Raw genomic sequence first — 17447 nt, forward strand, 5'->3', positions numbered from 1 at the left:
TTTTTAAGCTTATAGCCGTGGCCCCGGTGTTGGTTCTTGTTTCAAATTCTAGTAATCCTTCGGGGACCTTGTATAGACCATGAGTGAATACTAAGAGCGAATTTCGTCAAACTTTTCTTTAAACCCATAAGTCAAATTGTATGAAAAAAATTATTTTAAGCCGACACGCTAGATTGGCTTTCCATACATTATTATGGGAATAGGGTCGTTGAAATTCAATATTCTAACATATTCCTGGTTAAAACGAACGAGACCTTGCTTTATCGAGTTTTTCCACGGAACTATTTCGTTTTATTTCAGAATATTGTGTTACTGTGAAAAAATCTTGCGTTACTGTTCAGATAGCACGGAACTGACCGTTCCTACCAAACATTGGTCCTAACACTGACTTGCCGGCCACTTAAATTAATTTTCTTTCAGGCTATATATTGTAATATCCATGCTACATCACATACAACAGTTTACAGCTTCACTGCATCGCTTAACTGATCGATGAAAAGCCATACAACGGAGTTGGCAAGCATCCAATGGCGTCGGCAGTTTAATATAAGGCTTAATTTTTCAAGAAAGGTTAAAAACGAGAGTGTGACGCGACGTAAGCAAGTTAGGACAGACCTCGTAACACATCTTATCTGAAGTGGCAGTAGAAATTGATCTAATTGGTTTATTGTCCAATAGGCTCATTGATCTAACATATACGTGCCTTGATAGGCTGAGGTCTTCTATTACCACAAATGAGAAAATCCTGGTAAATAATTATAATAAATAAAATATCATTATATTATATGAAATTAACTGTTATAAATTAATTATAAACAATTATATAATAGATTTTATAAAAAAATGCATACCAGACGTGCAGCAAGCATTAGGAGTGAATCAGATGCTATATTATGTGTATACGAGTACTTACATAATTAATGTGTCGTGACAAGAGCTCAATGTGTAGTGAACTAAACATAGATACTATCTAATTAAAATATATTATAAAAGAATGTATATAAGACATGAAATGGCCATGCAACGAACCCACGAAAGTCTTGTAGCTGCACTAGCGAGACGTGAAGCAAACATTGGGAGTGAAGTAAACATAGGTACATATACATGTATATAACTAAAATATAATATAAAAGAATGTATACAAGATGTAATATGACCATGCAACGAACCCACGAAAGTCTTGTAGCTGGACTGGCAAGACGTGAAGCAAGCATTGGGAGTGAAGTAAACATAGGTACATATACATGTATATAACTAAAATATATTATAAAAGAATGTATACAAGATGTAATATGACCATGCAACGAACCCACGAAAGTCTTGTAGCTGGACTGGCGCGTGATGGGCGGCGAGGAGACGAGACGCACGCTGCCGCAGTGCCAGATGTCCAGGGCGGAGGACAGCGCCTGCACACCAGCATAAACTTTAGAATAAAATAGAATAGAAGTGTCGGCACTGAAGAAATAGACCCATGGCCTGTTGCCGATTCTTGAACTTTTCGTGACTTGATTCACAAGGGATCCGGCCTTTGGAACCCGATCTTTCCATAACTGACGATTCATTACTAGGAGAATGCAGCAATTACAAGTTCGTGTAGAACCGCATATAACTCCCGCACCTTCTGCACATAACCCCGGCACCTTCTGCACATAACCCCGCACCTTATGCACATAACCCCGTATATAACTCCCGCACCTTCTAAACATAACCCCTGCACCTTCTGCACATAACCCTGCACTTTCTGCACATAACCCCGCATATAACTCCCGCACCTTCCGCACATAACACCGCACCTTCTGCACATAACCCTGCATATAACAGATTCAACATGATTCTCTGATTGTTACGATTCGATTCAACATGATTCTCTGATTGTTATGATTCGATTCAACATGATCCTCTGATTGTTATGATTCGATTCAACATGATCCTCTGATTGTTATGATTTGATTCAACATGATTCTCTGATTGTTATGATTCGATTCTTCAACAAAATAATCAGATAGGAATTATCTGAGTTGACATGCAATTCGTAATGTGTATTAAAAATGCATACTAGTAACCTTTTTGTTGAGGAAGTCGCATTTGACCTGCAGCAGGCGGCTGAGTCCCGTCTGGTTGATGTTGCATGAGCAGTACTCCGTATCGCCTTCGTCTGTGTGTACACATTCATAATGTTAATGATAAGTATTACTGAGATACGGCGAGTAACATTGAGGTACGGTACGTATCATTTAGGTTCGGTAAGTATTACTGAGGTACGGCGAGTAACATTAAGGTTCGGTAAGTATCATTGAGGTACGGTAAGTATCATTGAGGGACGGCAAGTATCATTGAGGGACGGCAAGTATCATTGAGGGACGGCAAGTATCATTGAGGTACGGCAAGTATCATTGAGGTACGGCAAGTATCATTGAGGTATGGCCGCTAAGTAACATTGAGTTAATATGCTTCTGCTATTTATTCCCATTACGTTCCTGCAGGAATTGTCAATTTTTTTAGCTTCTACTTCATGTTTTGGCCACTTTGTACGCCTAAGCAGCCTAACTTACTCAGCGTTTAGTACTTACGCACGTGAAAACGAAACGGACGTAAGTAATTTCGATAATGCTTGCACAAGGTCATTAAATATCATCGTTGTTAATTAGGTTAAAATCACTTTTGATTTGAAGAACTTGTACGAGGAAAACCTGCTATGAAAATTCGTCCCACTGTACCAAGTTTCGAAGCGATGCAAAACATACATGATAATCGCTGCAACGTAGTTCTACTGCGCAATTGTTGCCAGACACTTCTTGCTCCGCTTACAATTGTTACCACCAAGCCTTCAACGTTTCGATTCATTTTCCTAGGAGCTTGTATAAGAGAGCCTATTTTGAGAGCGTCTGGTCCGCATGCGCGTAGCGAAGCTCCAGAGAGAATAAACATTTAAAATCGTGAGCTAAACACTTGTTCAAACTTTCGCATTTTAATGAATGACTTCCGGGTTATCCTTCTAAAATTACACGTTAAACTTAGCGGATGATACGAAATTGTAGAGACAAGCGAATTAAACAGATCTGTTGGTCAAGCCGATGGCAAAGGAAGAGGTTAGGTTAGGCGACTTCTAGGTTAACTTCGTAGAATTCAATAAAATTCTCAACAATTAACTCGGACGTGTAAACCTAAAGGACAATATTTTTACGTTTTACAATCGTATATTTGACTCATTTTCAGAACTGTTTCTGCCAGGGCGTAAAAAAATTTTGATAGCCTACATGGAAGACATCCATTGCAACTAACAAACTCTAGTATATAAAATTCGCTATTATTTCACGTATCCATGAAATAAATGTTTATTTTTTAATATAAAATAGCTACAATGTTAGTTGTATTTTACTCTCCTGATCAAATAAAGTCGCAATGCCCGGCATAGAGGACGATGGTGAAGAATATGAACTGTACGCACCCGCCCCCTGGCATTGAGTACAGCAGCACCGCACCGGTCCGACACTTCAGCGAACTCGCGTGCGAACTCGCCTGCGAGCTCGAATGGAAAACCTAACTTAATTTTCAACTCTGGCACGCATAACTCCGTCAATAATGGACGGATTTTCTTCAAATTTGAAATATAAGTAGATAATATCAGTACGCTGCGGAGGGTATTTTTTCAGATTTTTACGTCAATTACTTTTTGATTATCTACTTATATTTCAAATTTGAATAAAATCCGTTCATAATTGAAGGAGTTATGCGTGCCAGAGTTGAAAATGAAGTTCGAGCTCGCAGGCGAGTTCGCACGCGAGTTCGCTGAAGTGTCGAATCGGTCAGCACCGCTGCCATTATAGGTTCCTCAGCTGGCGTTGTGGCTGTAGCTCCAGGGGTTTGTTATTCCAAGTTTCATTCGTTATGTCCTATACGTGACAGCTTATCAAAAACCATTGCAAATGTTACGAGTATTACTGTAAGTCTGTAACCGACCATACCTAATAATTAACCATAGCTACTCAAATAGTTGTAGTACTGTGGGCGTTTCATCACAAATGCATGACTTGACAGTTGACAGCATGACAACTTACCCTTACAGAAGCAGATGCTGTCTCATGTCTGTGATCGTAATCTACTTGTATTGTTAAAAAATTTGTTATGAAATAGCTTTGTTCAATTTGTAGTAGCTTGACAGCACGATTACGCTATACGGATGTCACTTGACGAATTCTATGGTAAAATACTCAATCATCGATTTACATTTGTTCAAAGTACAAAACTATTCAATCATCAATGTTCTCGAAAATTATTGATCGAACTGTTGCAAGTTTTAATCACGGAAGAATCAAGAAAGATCACACACATAAAAAAATCTATGATTGAAGAATAATTATGAATAGATTAACGATTATTAAAGAAGATAGAAAGAATAATTATGTAAATTTAATGATAACAACCTAAAAATCAGGCAATAGTTACCGGAAGGGCAGATAATTTCGATGGTTTCGTTGTCTTCCACAGCGACACACACGTTGGAGAAGAGTAGCAATACAACTAGCGGGAAGAACCGCTGATTCAGGGGCCAGTGTTGCCGCCGGATCAATGTTGATGATGCCGCCATAATATGATATGCAAATACTCTTAATTGATACTGTATTGTACAAAAGAAGAACTCAAATTTATAATAGAGCTTCAAAAGAGCCGCACAACGTTCGAAAACATATAATTTTTTTGTCTAATTGTATCGGTAACCCTAGCCTCACAGGAATCAGGTCAAGTCATGATCTCATTCAACACGAAGAAGCTGTAATGCAATATATAATAAGCAAAATGCAGAATAGCTGTGATGGTAAGAAGTTCGCCTAGACTTGAGAAGCGTTCCATGCAGGCACACGAGTTTTTGAAGCAAACGTGAATTGTGCTTGGCACTTTTTTCAAGACTTGAAGAAACTGAATTCTTATGACGGGCCTGTGGAATAGTGGATATTTCATAAATCAGTGCAATAGACGGTAGTAGACTAAACAACTTGTTGGCTGTAAATGGTGATACTTAGCAGCCGACGCGTGCGTCACATTATGAGTGGTAGTAATGGGTAAAAATTTTATATTCTTAAAAGGGGTTTGTACCTATGTTTTGTCGTTACGTATAAACTCTCGCTCATTTACAGGTACACAATACTTCTTATCTGTAAAATGTGGGAATGATAAGTAACCTCTGAATCTCTGCACAGATTAATTAAATGAAAGTAATAACTATCTAAATAACCCAAATTTTCCTTGATATTCTTCGTGTTCACATTGAGAGGCACATTCTTCATGTATAAACAATTTAAAGTTTAAAAGCGGTATCATTCAAAATAAATAAATTACCACGACCTACATAAATGAGTACATTGACGTATTCCAATTATTCGTATTACTTTAGAGCAATTTATATGCAGAAAACCTGCAAACTCAAAACTTTATTCTCAGCCACTCGACGCCACGCCACACACTCTTCACTTCGCCACGGCTGACCCTCGACTGGCAGCATGCATCTCAAATCTGATTTTTGAACCGACCGCGAACCTGTCGGCGCGTTGGGTGCATCTCGTGTCGAGATTATAAGCCACGTAAAAACGACACTTGAGAACTTCATTTTCTGATAACGAGTCATATACGCTGGCATTTCTACCTCGTAGAGTTATTATTACAACAATCTCCCATACATAATTATTATTTTGATACGGTAAACTGGTACGCTGTTTTGTCTCCCTTAATTTGAAATGAAAAAATCTTGCATTTAACAAAGAGTGAACGTTAAATTGAACCTTTCGCGAGTACAATAGCCTTTGAATTAAAAAACGTGTAACCCCAAGCGTGTGTGTATTGTGATGAATGCAAGATTAGAATTTAATGACAATCGTACAATAATTATTATTCGTCGGTAGTTAACAATAAGTTATGCCACCGTATGACATATCAGCTGCCAAGAGACAGTAAAATACGACGAGCCCGGACACCATGGTTGCGGAACTCTGATACACACACGTTTGCCGGTCCAAACTGGGTCAGGATGACCTACGCACGGGCAAAAAGTGCATCAATATTCGGACCAAGTCTCACTAATTTCTCTGAGTGAAGCATCACTAAATAAGTCGCACTATTTATCATGGTTCGAGCGGAGCTGAGTTTGAACGCAACAAAATTAGTTAAATTAAATTGTGAGAATAGCCTCATTTATTCGCTAATCTGCGGTAATATACAAACAACGGTAATTGTTTAGCTAATTCAACTGATTTCATTCATATGAACGAGAAAGAATATAATTCATACGTGAATGAACAAATTTCATAAATAAATGCAGAAAATTCATAAATGAATACAGGGAATTCATTATTGAATGAAGAGAAGAATTTATGAATGAATTCATTGAATGAATGTAGATAACAAAGCTGGCGGAGGCAAGACGATAGCGCCGGAGGTGCCGCAGGGGCGTGTACGATAAGCTCGCCAGTGCGCACTGAGCTACCGACTACCACACGGTGTGGGACCACACGGCTGTAAGGATGCAGGGACCACGCTGGCTATATAGATACCACACGGGCTAGCTATATGGATGCGGGACCACAAAGGCTATATGGGGATTAGACGGGCTGTACAGGATACAAGGGCTATGTGAGTGCGAGGATCATAGGGTGTATGGATACGGGGACCACACGGGCTATAGGGATGCAGGGACCACACGGGCTATAGGGATGCGAGGACCACACGGGCAATAGGGATGCGAGGACCACACGGGCTATAGGGATGCGAGGACCACACGGGCTATAGGAATGCGAGGACCACACGGGCTATAGGGATGCGAGGAGCACACGGGCTATAGGGATGCGGGGACCACACGGGCTATATGGATGCAGGGACCACACGGTCTATAGGGATGCGAGGACCACACCGGGCTATAGGGATGCGAGGACCACACGGGCTGTATGGATGCGGGGACCACACGGGCTATACACACGGGCTATATGGATGCGGGGACCGCACGGCACACGGGCTATATGGATGCGGGGACCACACGGCACACGGGCTATATGGATGCAGGGACCACACGGCACACGGGCTCTATGGATGCAGGGTCCACACGGCACACGGCTATAGGGATGCGGGGACTACACAGAACACGGGCTATAAAAAATGTCCCATATCACATGAACTATTTGAAGGGAATTCGACAACAGGATTAGAAGACGCATCACGTCACGAACTACACGAAGGCTTTCAAACAAACTGGTGGAAAATAGTGCTTATCAACGCGGAATAAAAAATATGTCCTGCAATATGTCTCAAAAAATCTCACAAAATATGGTTAGATATTCTGTGAGATTTTTTCGAGGCGTTACGCTGAAGTCACCCACCGCTGACCTTCCACAGCAGCTCGCAAACGGCGGAGATGCCACAACTCGAGGTCCGCAGGTACTTTCAAACATTGCCAAGTGGACGTAACTTCTTGAACTTAAGCTCAAGAAGAGCAGCAAGTCTGGGACGCTGCAGTGACTGCCGAGGCCTGGTTATAGAATAACCTTACGCACATGGTTATAACCTAACCGAACGCTCATGGTTGTAGCCTAACCGAACGCTAATAGTTATGGCCCAACCGAACGCTCATAGTTATGGCCTAATCGAACGCTCACGGTTATAACCTAACCGAACGCTCATGGTTGTGGCCTAACCGAACGCTCATGGTTATGGCCTAACCGAACGCTCACGGTTATGGCCTAACCGAACGCTCACGGTTATAACCTAACCGAACGCTCAGGGTTATGGCCTAACTGAACGCTCATGGTTATAACCTAACCGAACGCTCATGGTTATGGCCTAACCGAACGCTCACGGTTATAACCTAACCGAACGCTCATGGCCATGGCCTAACCTAACGCTCACAGCTATAGCCTAACCGAACACTCATTGTTATAGCCTAACCTAACGCTCATGGTTATGGCCTAACCGAATGCTCAGAGTTATGGCCTAACGCCCTAACCGAACGCTCATGGTTATATCCTAACCGAGCGCTCATGGTTATAGCCTAACTGAGCGCTCATGGATTTAACCTAACCTAACGCTCACGGTTATAACCTTAGGTTCATAAAAAAGGTTCACAAGACACGTCAGCTACTAGCACAGAAGGAAGTGCAAACAATCCTTCCTTAATAACAACTTCGCTCCCGGCTGATGGGGCGCTCAGGAAAGATGCCTCTGGGAACGAAAAATCCCATAGGATTTTTGACAAGTACCGAAAGTGAGAATTTAGGCTAATACGTGTATAATATTCAAGTAACAAACTTTCGAAACGAAATCATGAAATTTTTTCACCATTGTCGAGAAAAATAGTCCTAAGTAAATGTAGCATGATTTGTAAATTTACAATTGAAAAAGTGGATGGATGGATGGTAAACAACATTGCTCTTTGGTATCTTTAATCAAATCCTGATTGCAAGCATTGCTGCCTGCAAAAAATATAAAAAACTGCCTTGCTCTTTGGTATCTTATATCAAATAAATCTTGTAAACATAGGTCAGTTAATATGCCCTATAGCTTGGTCATTCCTCTTTGATTTTGCCGATGATTGAGATATCACAGCTTTAGTAATGATAATATGCTAGCACCTCCACAAAAATTATTACATAAACGATATAAAAAACACAGGTAGCTTTCAGTACCCTATTCTACCAAACTGGCACGCTGTGACCAAAATAAAGCCGTTCATTTATTCTTGGGTCGCATAGAAACCAGCATAACGAATTATTAAGTATTACTATTATTTTTCAAACAAAAAATTCACTCTTTGCGTGGGATACAGTAAAAAATTAAAATTTTTTCATTCAGTTACATTCTAAACATAAATATAAACGGATTTATATCACAGCCTAAAAATATATACGAAAAGACGCGATAGCGATTTTGGTGATGCACTAGTAAAATCTTCACTCTGAAAAAATTTTGATTTACCTACTGGCAATAAAAAAAGTTCAAGTTACGGCAACAGCGTCATACAAAGGCAAAATGGCTGCAATTATGTCAAATGCTCCATAAAGGTGACAATGGAATCTGGGATCTCAACCTGCACGACTTAGTACGAACTTTAGGTCAGGGACAATTTCATTTATATAGGTAACGGTTTCATATAAATTTCAAAATTCACCTGCATTCTGCAAGCCACAAAAATATTACAAAGAAATTGAGATAACTTTCTCCTAAAAATTAGGCAGACAAAATTGAATTGTAAAAAATAAATAGGTTCAATTCGCTAGTTTTTAGCTAATAAAAGTGTAGAAGCCTTCAGCATTCTGCACAACAACTACTGTATGAGCGTGCACAGGGAGAAGGAGTATGCCACTTACAGATACTTACAGCAGGTCCTTAACAAAAAATGGCTAAAAAATTATTAGGTTAACCAGAATGACGCCTCATAAAAATAATTTTAAATCTATCCTCAATGGGAGCAACGAGCACTCACAAAACTAGACTAAAAGCTGCAGTGGGAAACGATTCACATATGACGGAATGAATGTTCATGCAAAAATTGAATAGTATAGTTTAAACCTAATACAGAACTTATCAAGTTAATAAATAATGAAATATCTGTAGTCTTATTAGCCCAGAGATAAGACGTATATATAATTCTCATGGCTCTAATGAGAAAAATGTGATGTATATGCGTCAGATGGATGATTAGGTAGCAGTAGGTTCAAGTTCTGTGCACCGCGGTTGATCACTGATGTAGCTGCCTTATAGCCAAGTGTGTCCGTCATCTGATGCAGATGGCATCATAAGATATGGGAGCTTCGGTGGTGCAGTGGAGACAGACTCTCGCACCCAGCTCCCAGGTTCAAGTCCCACTGTGGACAAGTTCTTCCGGGAAGCTCAGCTCATGGTCAACTCAGCCATTCATCCAACCCTGGTTGATAAATGAGTACCTAACTTGTCCAGGGTGTTGTGTAAAGCAATAAAATGGTTCTGGCGGGTCGGCCAGCCAGTGATGGTCGTGGAACTACCAGTGGCTCCCAGTGCCCGGAAAAAGTGACCTATCACAACCACCTCCCTAGTCATCACTACCAAGATGAACAATTACAACAACATAAGACATCAGTCAGTGCTGAAATATTAAAACAAATGAAGAGGGAAAGATGAATTATTTATACAAATGCACACTTTTCACAGTTCACTTATGAATCTGATGAAGAACAACTAGACTTTGTTGAACTCGTGGAACTGTCTGAGGAACTGACGTGGTGAAGTTTGCCACTAATATTCTTAACTTTCCCACGTAAAATAGCGTCTTGATAATCCTCATCCACATCTGCATTGAGTGCTAACTCTCCACCACTGGGTTTCTCCTCAGGTACTGCACATGCAACATCTCCACCACTCCTGCTGCTACCACTGCAACTCTTCTGCTCACTCTCGCTGTCAACTGCCAGAGTCTCTCCCTGCTGCTGTCTGCTTGACAGCGTTTGAGACGAGGAGCCTTCAGTGGAATGAGAAGAAGGAGCAGATGATTGTCTCTTCAGAGCGTCTTCTCCTTCTTCTTCAAGCTCGTCATCTTCATTGAATTTTTCAGCAACAGCTGAAATCAAAGTCAAAGATGAAAATTTCCATGGCATTTCAAGGGAGTAAATTTGAATGTGGACTGGTAGATAGGTATTTGTATGAAACCAAATCAATGATTTTATTCAAAATAACTGAAAAATTAAGTGAGAATTCATCATCAAATCCTGTTAAAGATGTCAGAGAGCATTAATCATCATCAAAAAGTAATAAACAAAATCATTATTCATAACCCAAAATATCTTGAGCAATTGACCAAAACGTTCAGTAAACACATCTGAAAATTTCAAATCAACACCAACCAACCTTTAACAGCTTGTGGATACTGCATCTCAAGCTTTGACCTAATAACTCGTATTTTTTTAAAGATGTAGTCCAGATCTTTCTTGGCTTGCAAAAGCATTGAAGTGTGCTTGGAAAATTCTTGCTGGGCCGCAGCATAGCGTGATGCAGAGAGAGCATTGCAGTTGCTCAACATCTCATTAGTTTTTTCAAACCGTTGCAGCCTGCAAAAAGATTATTTAGATACCAATGGAAGACAATATCCATATATTTTACTCAAAATACATGATTCATTGCAATCCAAAAATTTTAGCTACCAATATCTGGAATTCTACTCCTATGAAACCCCCTCTAAAAAAACCTTGAGACAGAAAACAGTAAATGTGGTAAAAATTGTTAATAAAAAAAGTTGAAAAAATAAAAAACCTGAAAGATTCTTATGGATTCTCAAAGTGTTTCAATTGATGTTGGTTGATGAAACATAAACTAATGAAAGCACATCATCAAGTAGGTAATTAAGGTTATCTACAAGGAAAATGAATCTAAATATTGCTATAAATATTTATAACAAATTCATAAATACCAATCAATGACTATTTTAACAGATATAGGTATAGTATATTTAGGATTCATCATGGAATATTTTGAGAATTAATATAGGTATATTGATTATAAAACTATAACACAAAATATATGCTCAAGTACTGGCAGAAAACAGTACCTACTAACTTGATTGCTTAAAAAAATTGCTATACGTACAAGTGCACTAATTACCACACTACAGATGACAGCCGTTCTAAGCCGTTCTGATGCCTTGAGCAGCTTGCTTTGTCAATAAAAATAATAGTATAGGCAATCATTCAACATAAAATGGTTCAAGAAACCATGATTTTTTCTTGAAGTACCTACACATTGGTGACTTATTTTTGGATTGAATTTTCTGTCAAAATTCCAGTTGTCTGAATGTAGTATTCACACCTACAAAAGCAATGCTTGCCATCAGTGACTCACATTTGTTTTTGTGCTCTGACAATGGCTTCCACGTCTTGCTGGTCAATCTGTCCGGCCAGTCCTTGCACCATGACCTCGCCTGCACTGTAGTTCTCCCAGCATTCAACGCAGTCTCCTTCTGAGCCCACAGTTGGATCAGCCATGTAGAATGACTGGATGAATATTTTTAGCACAATTGGATCTGGTAAAGGGTTAGGTATGTTGTCATGAGTTCAGACAAAACTACCATTAAGCTCATACTCTTCTGCGATAGAAATAAAAATTTCTTTAAAAGGCTATAGGCAATCACTTCAATATAATCCACTAAGCCCACTAAGCTGACTAGCTGAGAAAAGTGAACTGAAATGTATGGCATATTTTTTTAGAAATTGCAGGTAAAAAATAAATTTCTACAAGTGAAATTATGCAAGTGTTACAAAAACATGGGTTAATTTTTTATTTTATTCAAAAATTGGATGATTAATACATAAAAATAAAAACATCAAGACTTGGAATGAATGGAAAATTTTTTAATACAGCAAATATCTTTTTTGCTACAGACATTAGCAAAGCCAGAGGTACTTTTCATTTTCCAAAATCTTACTTCATGCACTTTTTTTCATGGATTTTTTAGAGGTAGTAAATGTGTGGTTCTTAACTTGCTATAGTTTATACTACAATGATAGGAAAAATTTTGAACTTTATGCCACTATCTTTAGTTTTGCAACATTTTAATAAGTTTAGCTCAAATTAGCTGCTATGACAATTCTATAAAATGTTGAAGGACTGTCCCTTATTAGCCTACCCTGCCCAATGCTCATCCCTTATTACCCCATTTGATGCCAAATTGATGGTAGTCTATAATTTTGGTAGATACCTACATTAGTTAGATTATATCATTTGAACAATTCATTTTTAAAGCATTGAGGACATCTGCAGTTCTGCACAAATGAACTCGTTACATCTTATTAATAAGATACCTAAAAATTTTTCCAGTCCACTCCAGTTGTTAAGTTGAAGACTTTTCCAGTCTTCCTAGAAATTTATCGCTAGCCTAACTACAAGCCGGTGAAGCCGCATCCGCGCATCGAATAATGCCATAATCCAAAGTTGTTCTGTATTAATAATCCGCGAGCTTCTCCTATATTGCATTTATAATTAGACAGATAACAATGGCTCCATCTACAATACCCACTTGTCTAGTAGCTACCTTTACCTACCTATACAGTTGCAGTGTTGCACTGTTTGCACAAAGCCACCGTTTGTACATTTTCATAAAATTCTAGTTTCCAAAACAAGTGTGGGTTTTACTTATCAGTTATCAATATACAATAGTCTGAATAGAAGTGTCGGTAATGAAGAAATAGGCCCATGGCCTGTTGCCGATTCTAGTAGGTACTCTTCGTGAATCGTGACTTGATTCCACAACGGATCCGGCCGTTTGTCCCCGATCTTTCCATAACTGACGATTGATTGAGATAGCTGCTGGACTTATTGCAAGACTCGTAAGGTGCAAGGCATTTCAATACTGAAATAATAATAAGAATGAAATCCTTCCAATGTTTACCCTTCAAAACCTTCCAGTCTCTTCCTTTTAACATTCGTCGCCGACCAATGCGAAATTATTTCAACAGACGCCAATAAAAGAACTCATCCCGGCAAAGATTGAGGAAAAACCATTTGGAGATGGGCCGCAACGTGAATACCATCACAATGGGAGCGCAGCCGTGGGTAAGAAAATTAACTCGTAAACAGGCCCTGGGCCTAACGCCAACCATCAGCATGCAATATCTACACATAGCCTCAGATCTAAGAGATGTGGGTAACTCCGGCTAACAGTAATTCCGCTTTGCACAACACAGCCACTGCTTCACAGCGCTGGAGCCCAACTGGCCGGAGCGCAACGCAACAGGCGGCGCAGCCCGCAGGTTAGGTTAGGCTAGGATAGCATACGTTGAGTAGCTGTTCAGCTGCTGTTGCGGTAGGGCCAGTTGTGCTCCGGCCTGGATGTGCTCCTGCCTGTCACTGAACTGCGCTGTTGTGGTGGGCGCTTTGTGTCACAAGCCGTGAAGATGCCCGGCTGTGTTACGCTCGGGAAAGTATATGAATCGCACTGTGGACTTGGGCTATGCTGACCTCTAGCAATCCACCCCTTAGATTCTGCTCGCTGAAAATTTCCTTACGTACGATTTCGAATGATATTGATATGTCTCTAATGGCTTTTAGTTCTGTGCATATTTGAACAGCTTTTTAAAGATCGATCAATATAAGCATTGCTCTAAATGCGAATTAATCACCATCAGCACTAAACTCAATTATCGTCCAGCTAGTTTTGCTAAATTTAAAAAATAAGCAAATAAATAGAAGCTTTAGAGTTTTAGAATTTATTTCCAACTTGTTTGATCTATAGATTGTATTATTAACTTGATTCAACGCATTACTGCCTATTTTGTTGAAATCTGATACCAAAAGTGTTTTTATAAATTGATATATTAGTCTCACTGCAGTCAGCCGCAAGACCTGCTGCAAGAACAGCAGACTTAAAGTTCGATGGGTTCCGTTTCTAAAAGAAAGCTCACCAGAAGTTCGTGTTAAACTTAAATATCACATCACTTATTGGCAAATGCCAGCTCTCAACTCATTGGATGATTTTTAATTGGTATAACATTGTTCCATTCGAGTCTACTTTCGAAACGTTTTTTTTTTCGAAAGTGGATTCATCGTGATCACATAGATTTTCTTTCCACTGGAATTCAACCAATACCAGCTGACGACCATTAATCAGTTTTAATTATTTAATGTAAAATTTATCACGTTTAAATTAGCAACCTCGAAGTTATAGGTATTCAATATAACTTTGTTCGTACAATACATAGCAGTTTTCGTTGTTTTTGTGCAAGTTGAGATTACTTGTAGAGGACGATATTATGTTACTCTCTCTATTTCGCTTCCAGACTCCCTAAATCATATTTTAAAAAATGTATATATATATTTAGGTTTATTTTAATATATCGCCTAATCATGGTGTACCTCTACAGATCCAGACACGGATCGGTGCATGATGCATGACGGCTTCCTTGGTAGAGAGTTCGTAGTTTCCTAATTTTGAAAAATAATTGACGACCTAGGAAAATATTAATGATAATTAGAGTATTTTCTTATGCTGGTAGCCGTCATTACCGCAAAATGCAGAGATAGCCGGCTGATTTTTTCCGAAGATTCTAGGATCATACGAATGGAGTTTAATTTAGTTCATGCTAGCAGTAGTCATTGTATTCGCACATGAATCGTTGACCCCTTTGTTCATTTAAGAAATCCTCATAATCAACTCTATTGAACGGATTCTTGAAACAAATTCGCAACTGCCACAATCTCAATCGACGGTGACAATCATTCCTGAATCTACTGTTTTTCCAGCCGTTTTATTAGTCCCACACTTTTGATTGATGTGATTTCCCATGGTTGAACTAAATACTAGTACAACCATGGGATTTCCGATCCATTTGCACGTCTGTTCTCGTTATAGAATTCGTGTTCCCTCAGCTATAGATTGCCGCGCACATTGAAAATGAAGTGGCACGTCGTATTCTTTATATAAATGATTAACGGACAATATTTCAAAAAATTATCATCAATCACAGCTTATTAAATCTTTATTACATAGGGAGCTTTTCGTTTATACACAGGGAGCTTTTCGAGTCTGAGAAAATCCCGTAACAATGCTGTATCTTGACGTATTTATGACATATCAAGTTGTTTCTTCAACAGAATTAAGGAATGTTTCAAATTAAGGCGTTCCCGTGACAGTCTAAATATTAATCTTTGCCAAAATGTTTGTAGAGTTGAGCTTCAACGTCCGGGGAAAAATTCCAAATTCAAACTTTGTTTCGTTACGTCTGTTACTCGACTGGATTGATATGACGCACAATAGCCTGTACTAATATTAGTCAAGTACCTATAGTTGAGAGGCGATGGACGCATATAAGTAAGGTAGCCAGTGAGTACCAATATTTTACGAAAAGAGGAAATATCCTAACAACAAATTTTCAGAGATGTCAAGACCATATTTTTCGAGTTTAGCCGATCAATTAATGTATTCTATTTACCTAGCGGTTTCGAACCAGAGCAAGAATTTTGACCACTAGACTTTTGCAAGGGTTTACTTGTTACGCCAACACATACAGAGTTCATGAATTATTTTAAGTCACTGGTATTTTATGATTTCATTAAATTACTGATGACTAATAACCGTTACACACTCGCCCACCGGTCCAAGGCGGCCCGAAATGCAGCTGACACACACAGAGGTGGGCAGTAGCGCGCTATATGTAGCGGTAGCGGCGCTACATTTTCATTAGCGGTAGCGGTAGCGGCGCTACATTTTCAGTAGCAGTAGAGGCGCTACATTTAAGCAATTGCAGCGGTAGCGCCCGCTACATTTAGAGCATGTAGCGGTAGCGGCCGCTACATTTCAAAGTAGCGCTGCCCTGCTCTGCACACACATATTAGCGGTTGATACGAAGTATTATTGGTACACAGTAGAACCTGAGTGTATATGCGGCGACTTCACGGCTTAACGAGATCTAAAAGTGGAATTCAATCACTAACAGGTTGGGAATTACAACCAGAAAAGGATTGCGCCATCTAAATATGGAGCACGAAAAAATAGGACTACGATATTGGTGAATTAGATAGGATCACAAATGTTCGATAAATAGTAGGTCTTCGAAAAGCGTTTCGGAGCTTAGAAGGCAGCGCACGACATCAATGTCAGCTTACGACATCAAATTTTTGTACTCCGCTTAAATCATTCTCATCAAACCGCCATATGATATTTGTTTTCATTCAAACCCTCCAAAATTAACCATGATTTACATTTTTGATGACCAAAAATGTAGACAATGTTACAAATCAAACGAGCCATATTAAACAAAAGTTGGAGAAATATATTAGGAGAAGCGGCCATCTTCGCTAATTAAAATACAGTGAAAAATGTATAATATTTTTTTTTCGTAAATTGACGACTTCCGGGCCCCCATATACTAATTCATCCCTTGAGTTTTGTTGCAAAACCCCAGTGCTCGATATAGTTCACTTCAGCCACGCCGGATCTAATCTCGCATCATCTTTCATCGTTGCGACGAACTGGCCTTAGATATCCCAATCGTGGTTGAAATAATTATTAGTTCAACCATGATCCCAATTACCAGTCGCGGGGATGCCTGCCCACGCCCAGGGTAGAGTAGCCAAGTGATTAAAGTCATAGGTAGCCTTTTTGCAGTCGGTGCAAAAAGGCGGGGAGACGGGGTATAAAGCGTGGAGGTAGAGTTATGCTGGGGGAAAACATCTGCGACGAACGGACGGGCTGGAGTGCTGGCTGTGTATCAACAGCGGTATGGCGTAGGGAGTTTCTTACCGAAAATCGTGAGGAGGTTAGGCGGCATGGGATAGAACTGTTGGGCGGTTAAACAGCGAGCTAATGAGCTTTCTGCTCCTTAGTTCGCTGGTTCATTTCCATGAAGGAAATTTGTGCCTATATGGCTTTTTGCCTATAATACCTTAGGCTACTCTGCCCTGTAGCAGACTTGCGCACGGAAAGGAGTATGAAAGAAATGCTGGTA

General features: G+C 39.5%; 2 protein-coding genes across 2 annotated transcripts in view; both read right to left on the reverse strand.

The window, feature by feature from the left end:
• The window catches only part of LOC108669804, a 10782-nt gene extending 5628 nt beyond the window's left edge, over positions 1–5154 (reverse strand). Inside the window, exons 1-3 of the mRNA XM_047882664.1 lie at positions 4447–5154; positions 2064–2155; positions 1310–1430 (exon numbers count right to left, since the gene is read on the reverse strand). Of these exons, the coding sequence (XP_047738620.1) occupies positions 1310–1430; positions 2064–2155; positions 4447–4588 (355 nt within the window). The 5' untranslated portion in view covers positions 4589–5154. The remainder of the gene's footprint in view (positions 1–1309; positions 1431–2063; positions 2156–4446) is intronic.
• Positions 5155–9966: 4812 nt separating this feature from the next.
• LOC108669809 (kxDL motif-containing protein CG10681-like) lies at positions 9967–12142 on the reverse strand. Its single transcript, XM_018157219.2, has 3 exons — positions 11848–12142; positions 10861–11060; positions 9967–10573 (listed from the first exon to the last, which is right to left on the reverse strand). Exons 1-3 carry the CDS (start codon positions 11988–11990, stop codon positions 10173–10175), a joined length of 744 nt encoding a protein of 247 aa, XP_018012708.1. The 5' UTR covers positions 11991–12142; the 3' UTR covers positions 9967–10172.
• Between the last annotated feature and the right edge of the window lie 5305 nt (positions 12143–17447).

Source organism: Hyalella azteca, unplaced genomic scaffold, assembly GCF_000764305.2.
Source record: "Hyalella azteca isolate HAZT.00-mixed unplaced genomic scaffold, Hazt_2.0.2 contig10992, whole genome shotgun sequence".
Taxonomy (NCBI): domain Eukaryota; kingdom Metazoa; phylum Arthropoda; class Malacostraca; order Amphipoda; family Hyalellidae; genus Hyalella; species Hyalella azteca.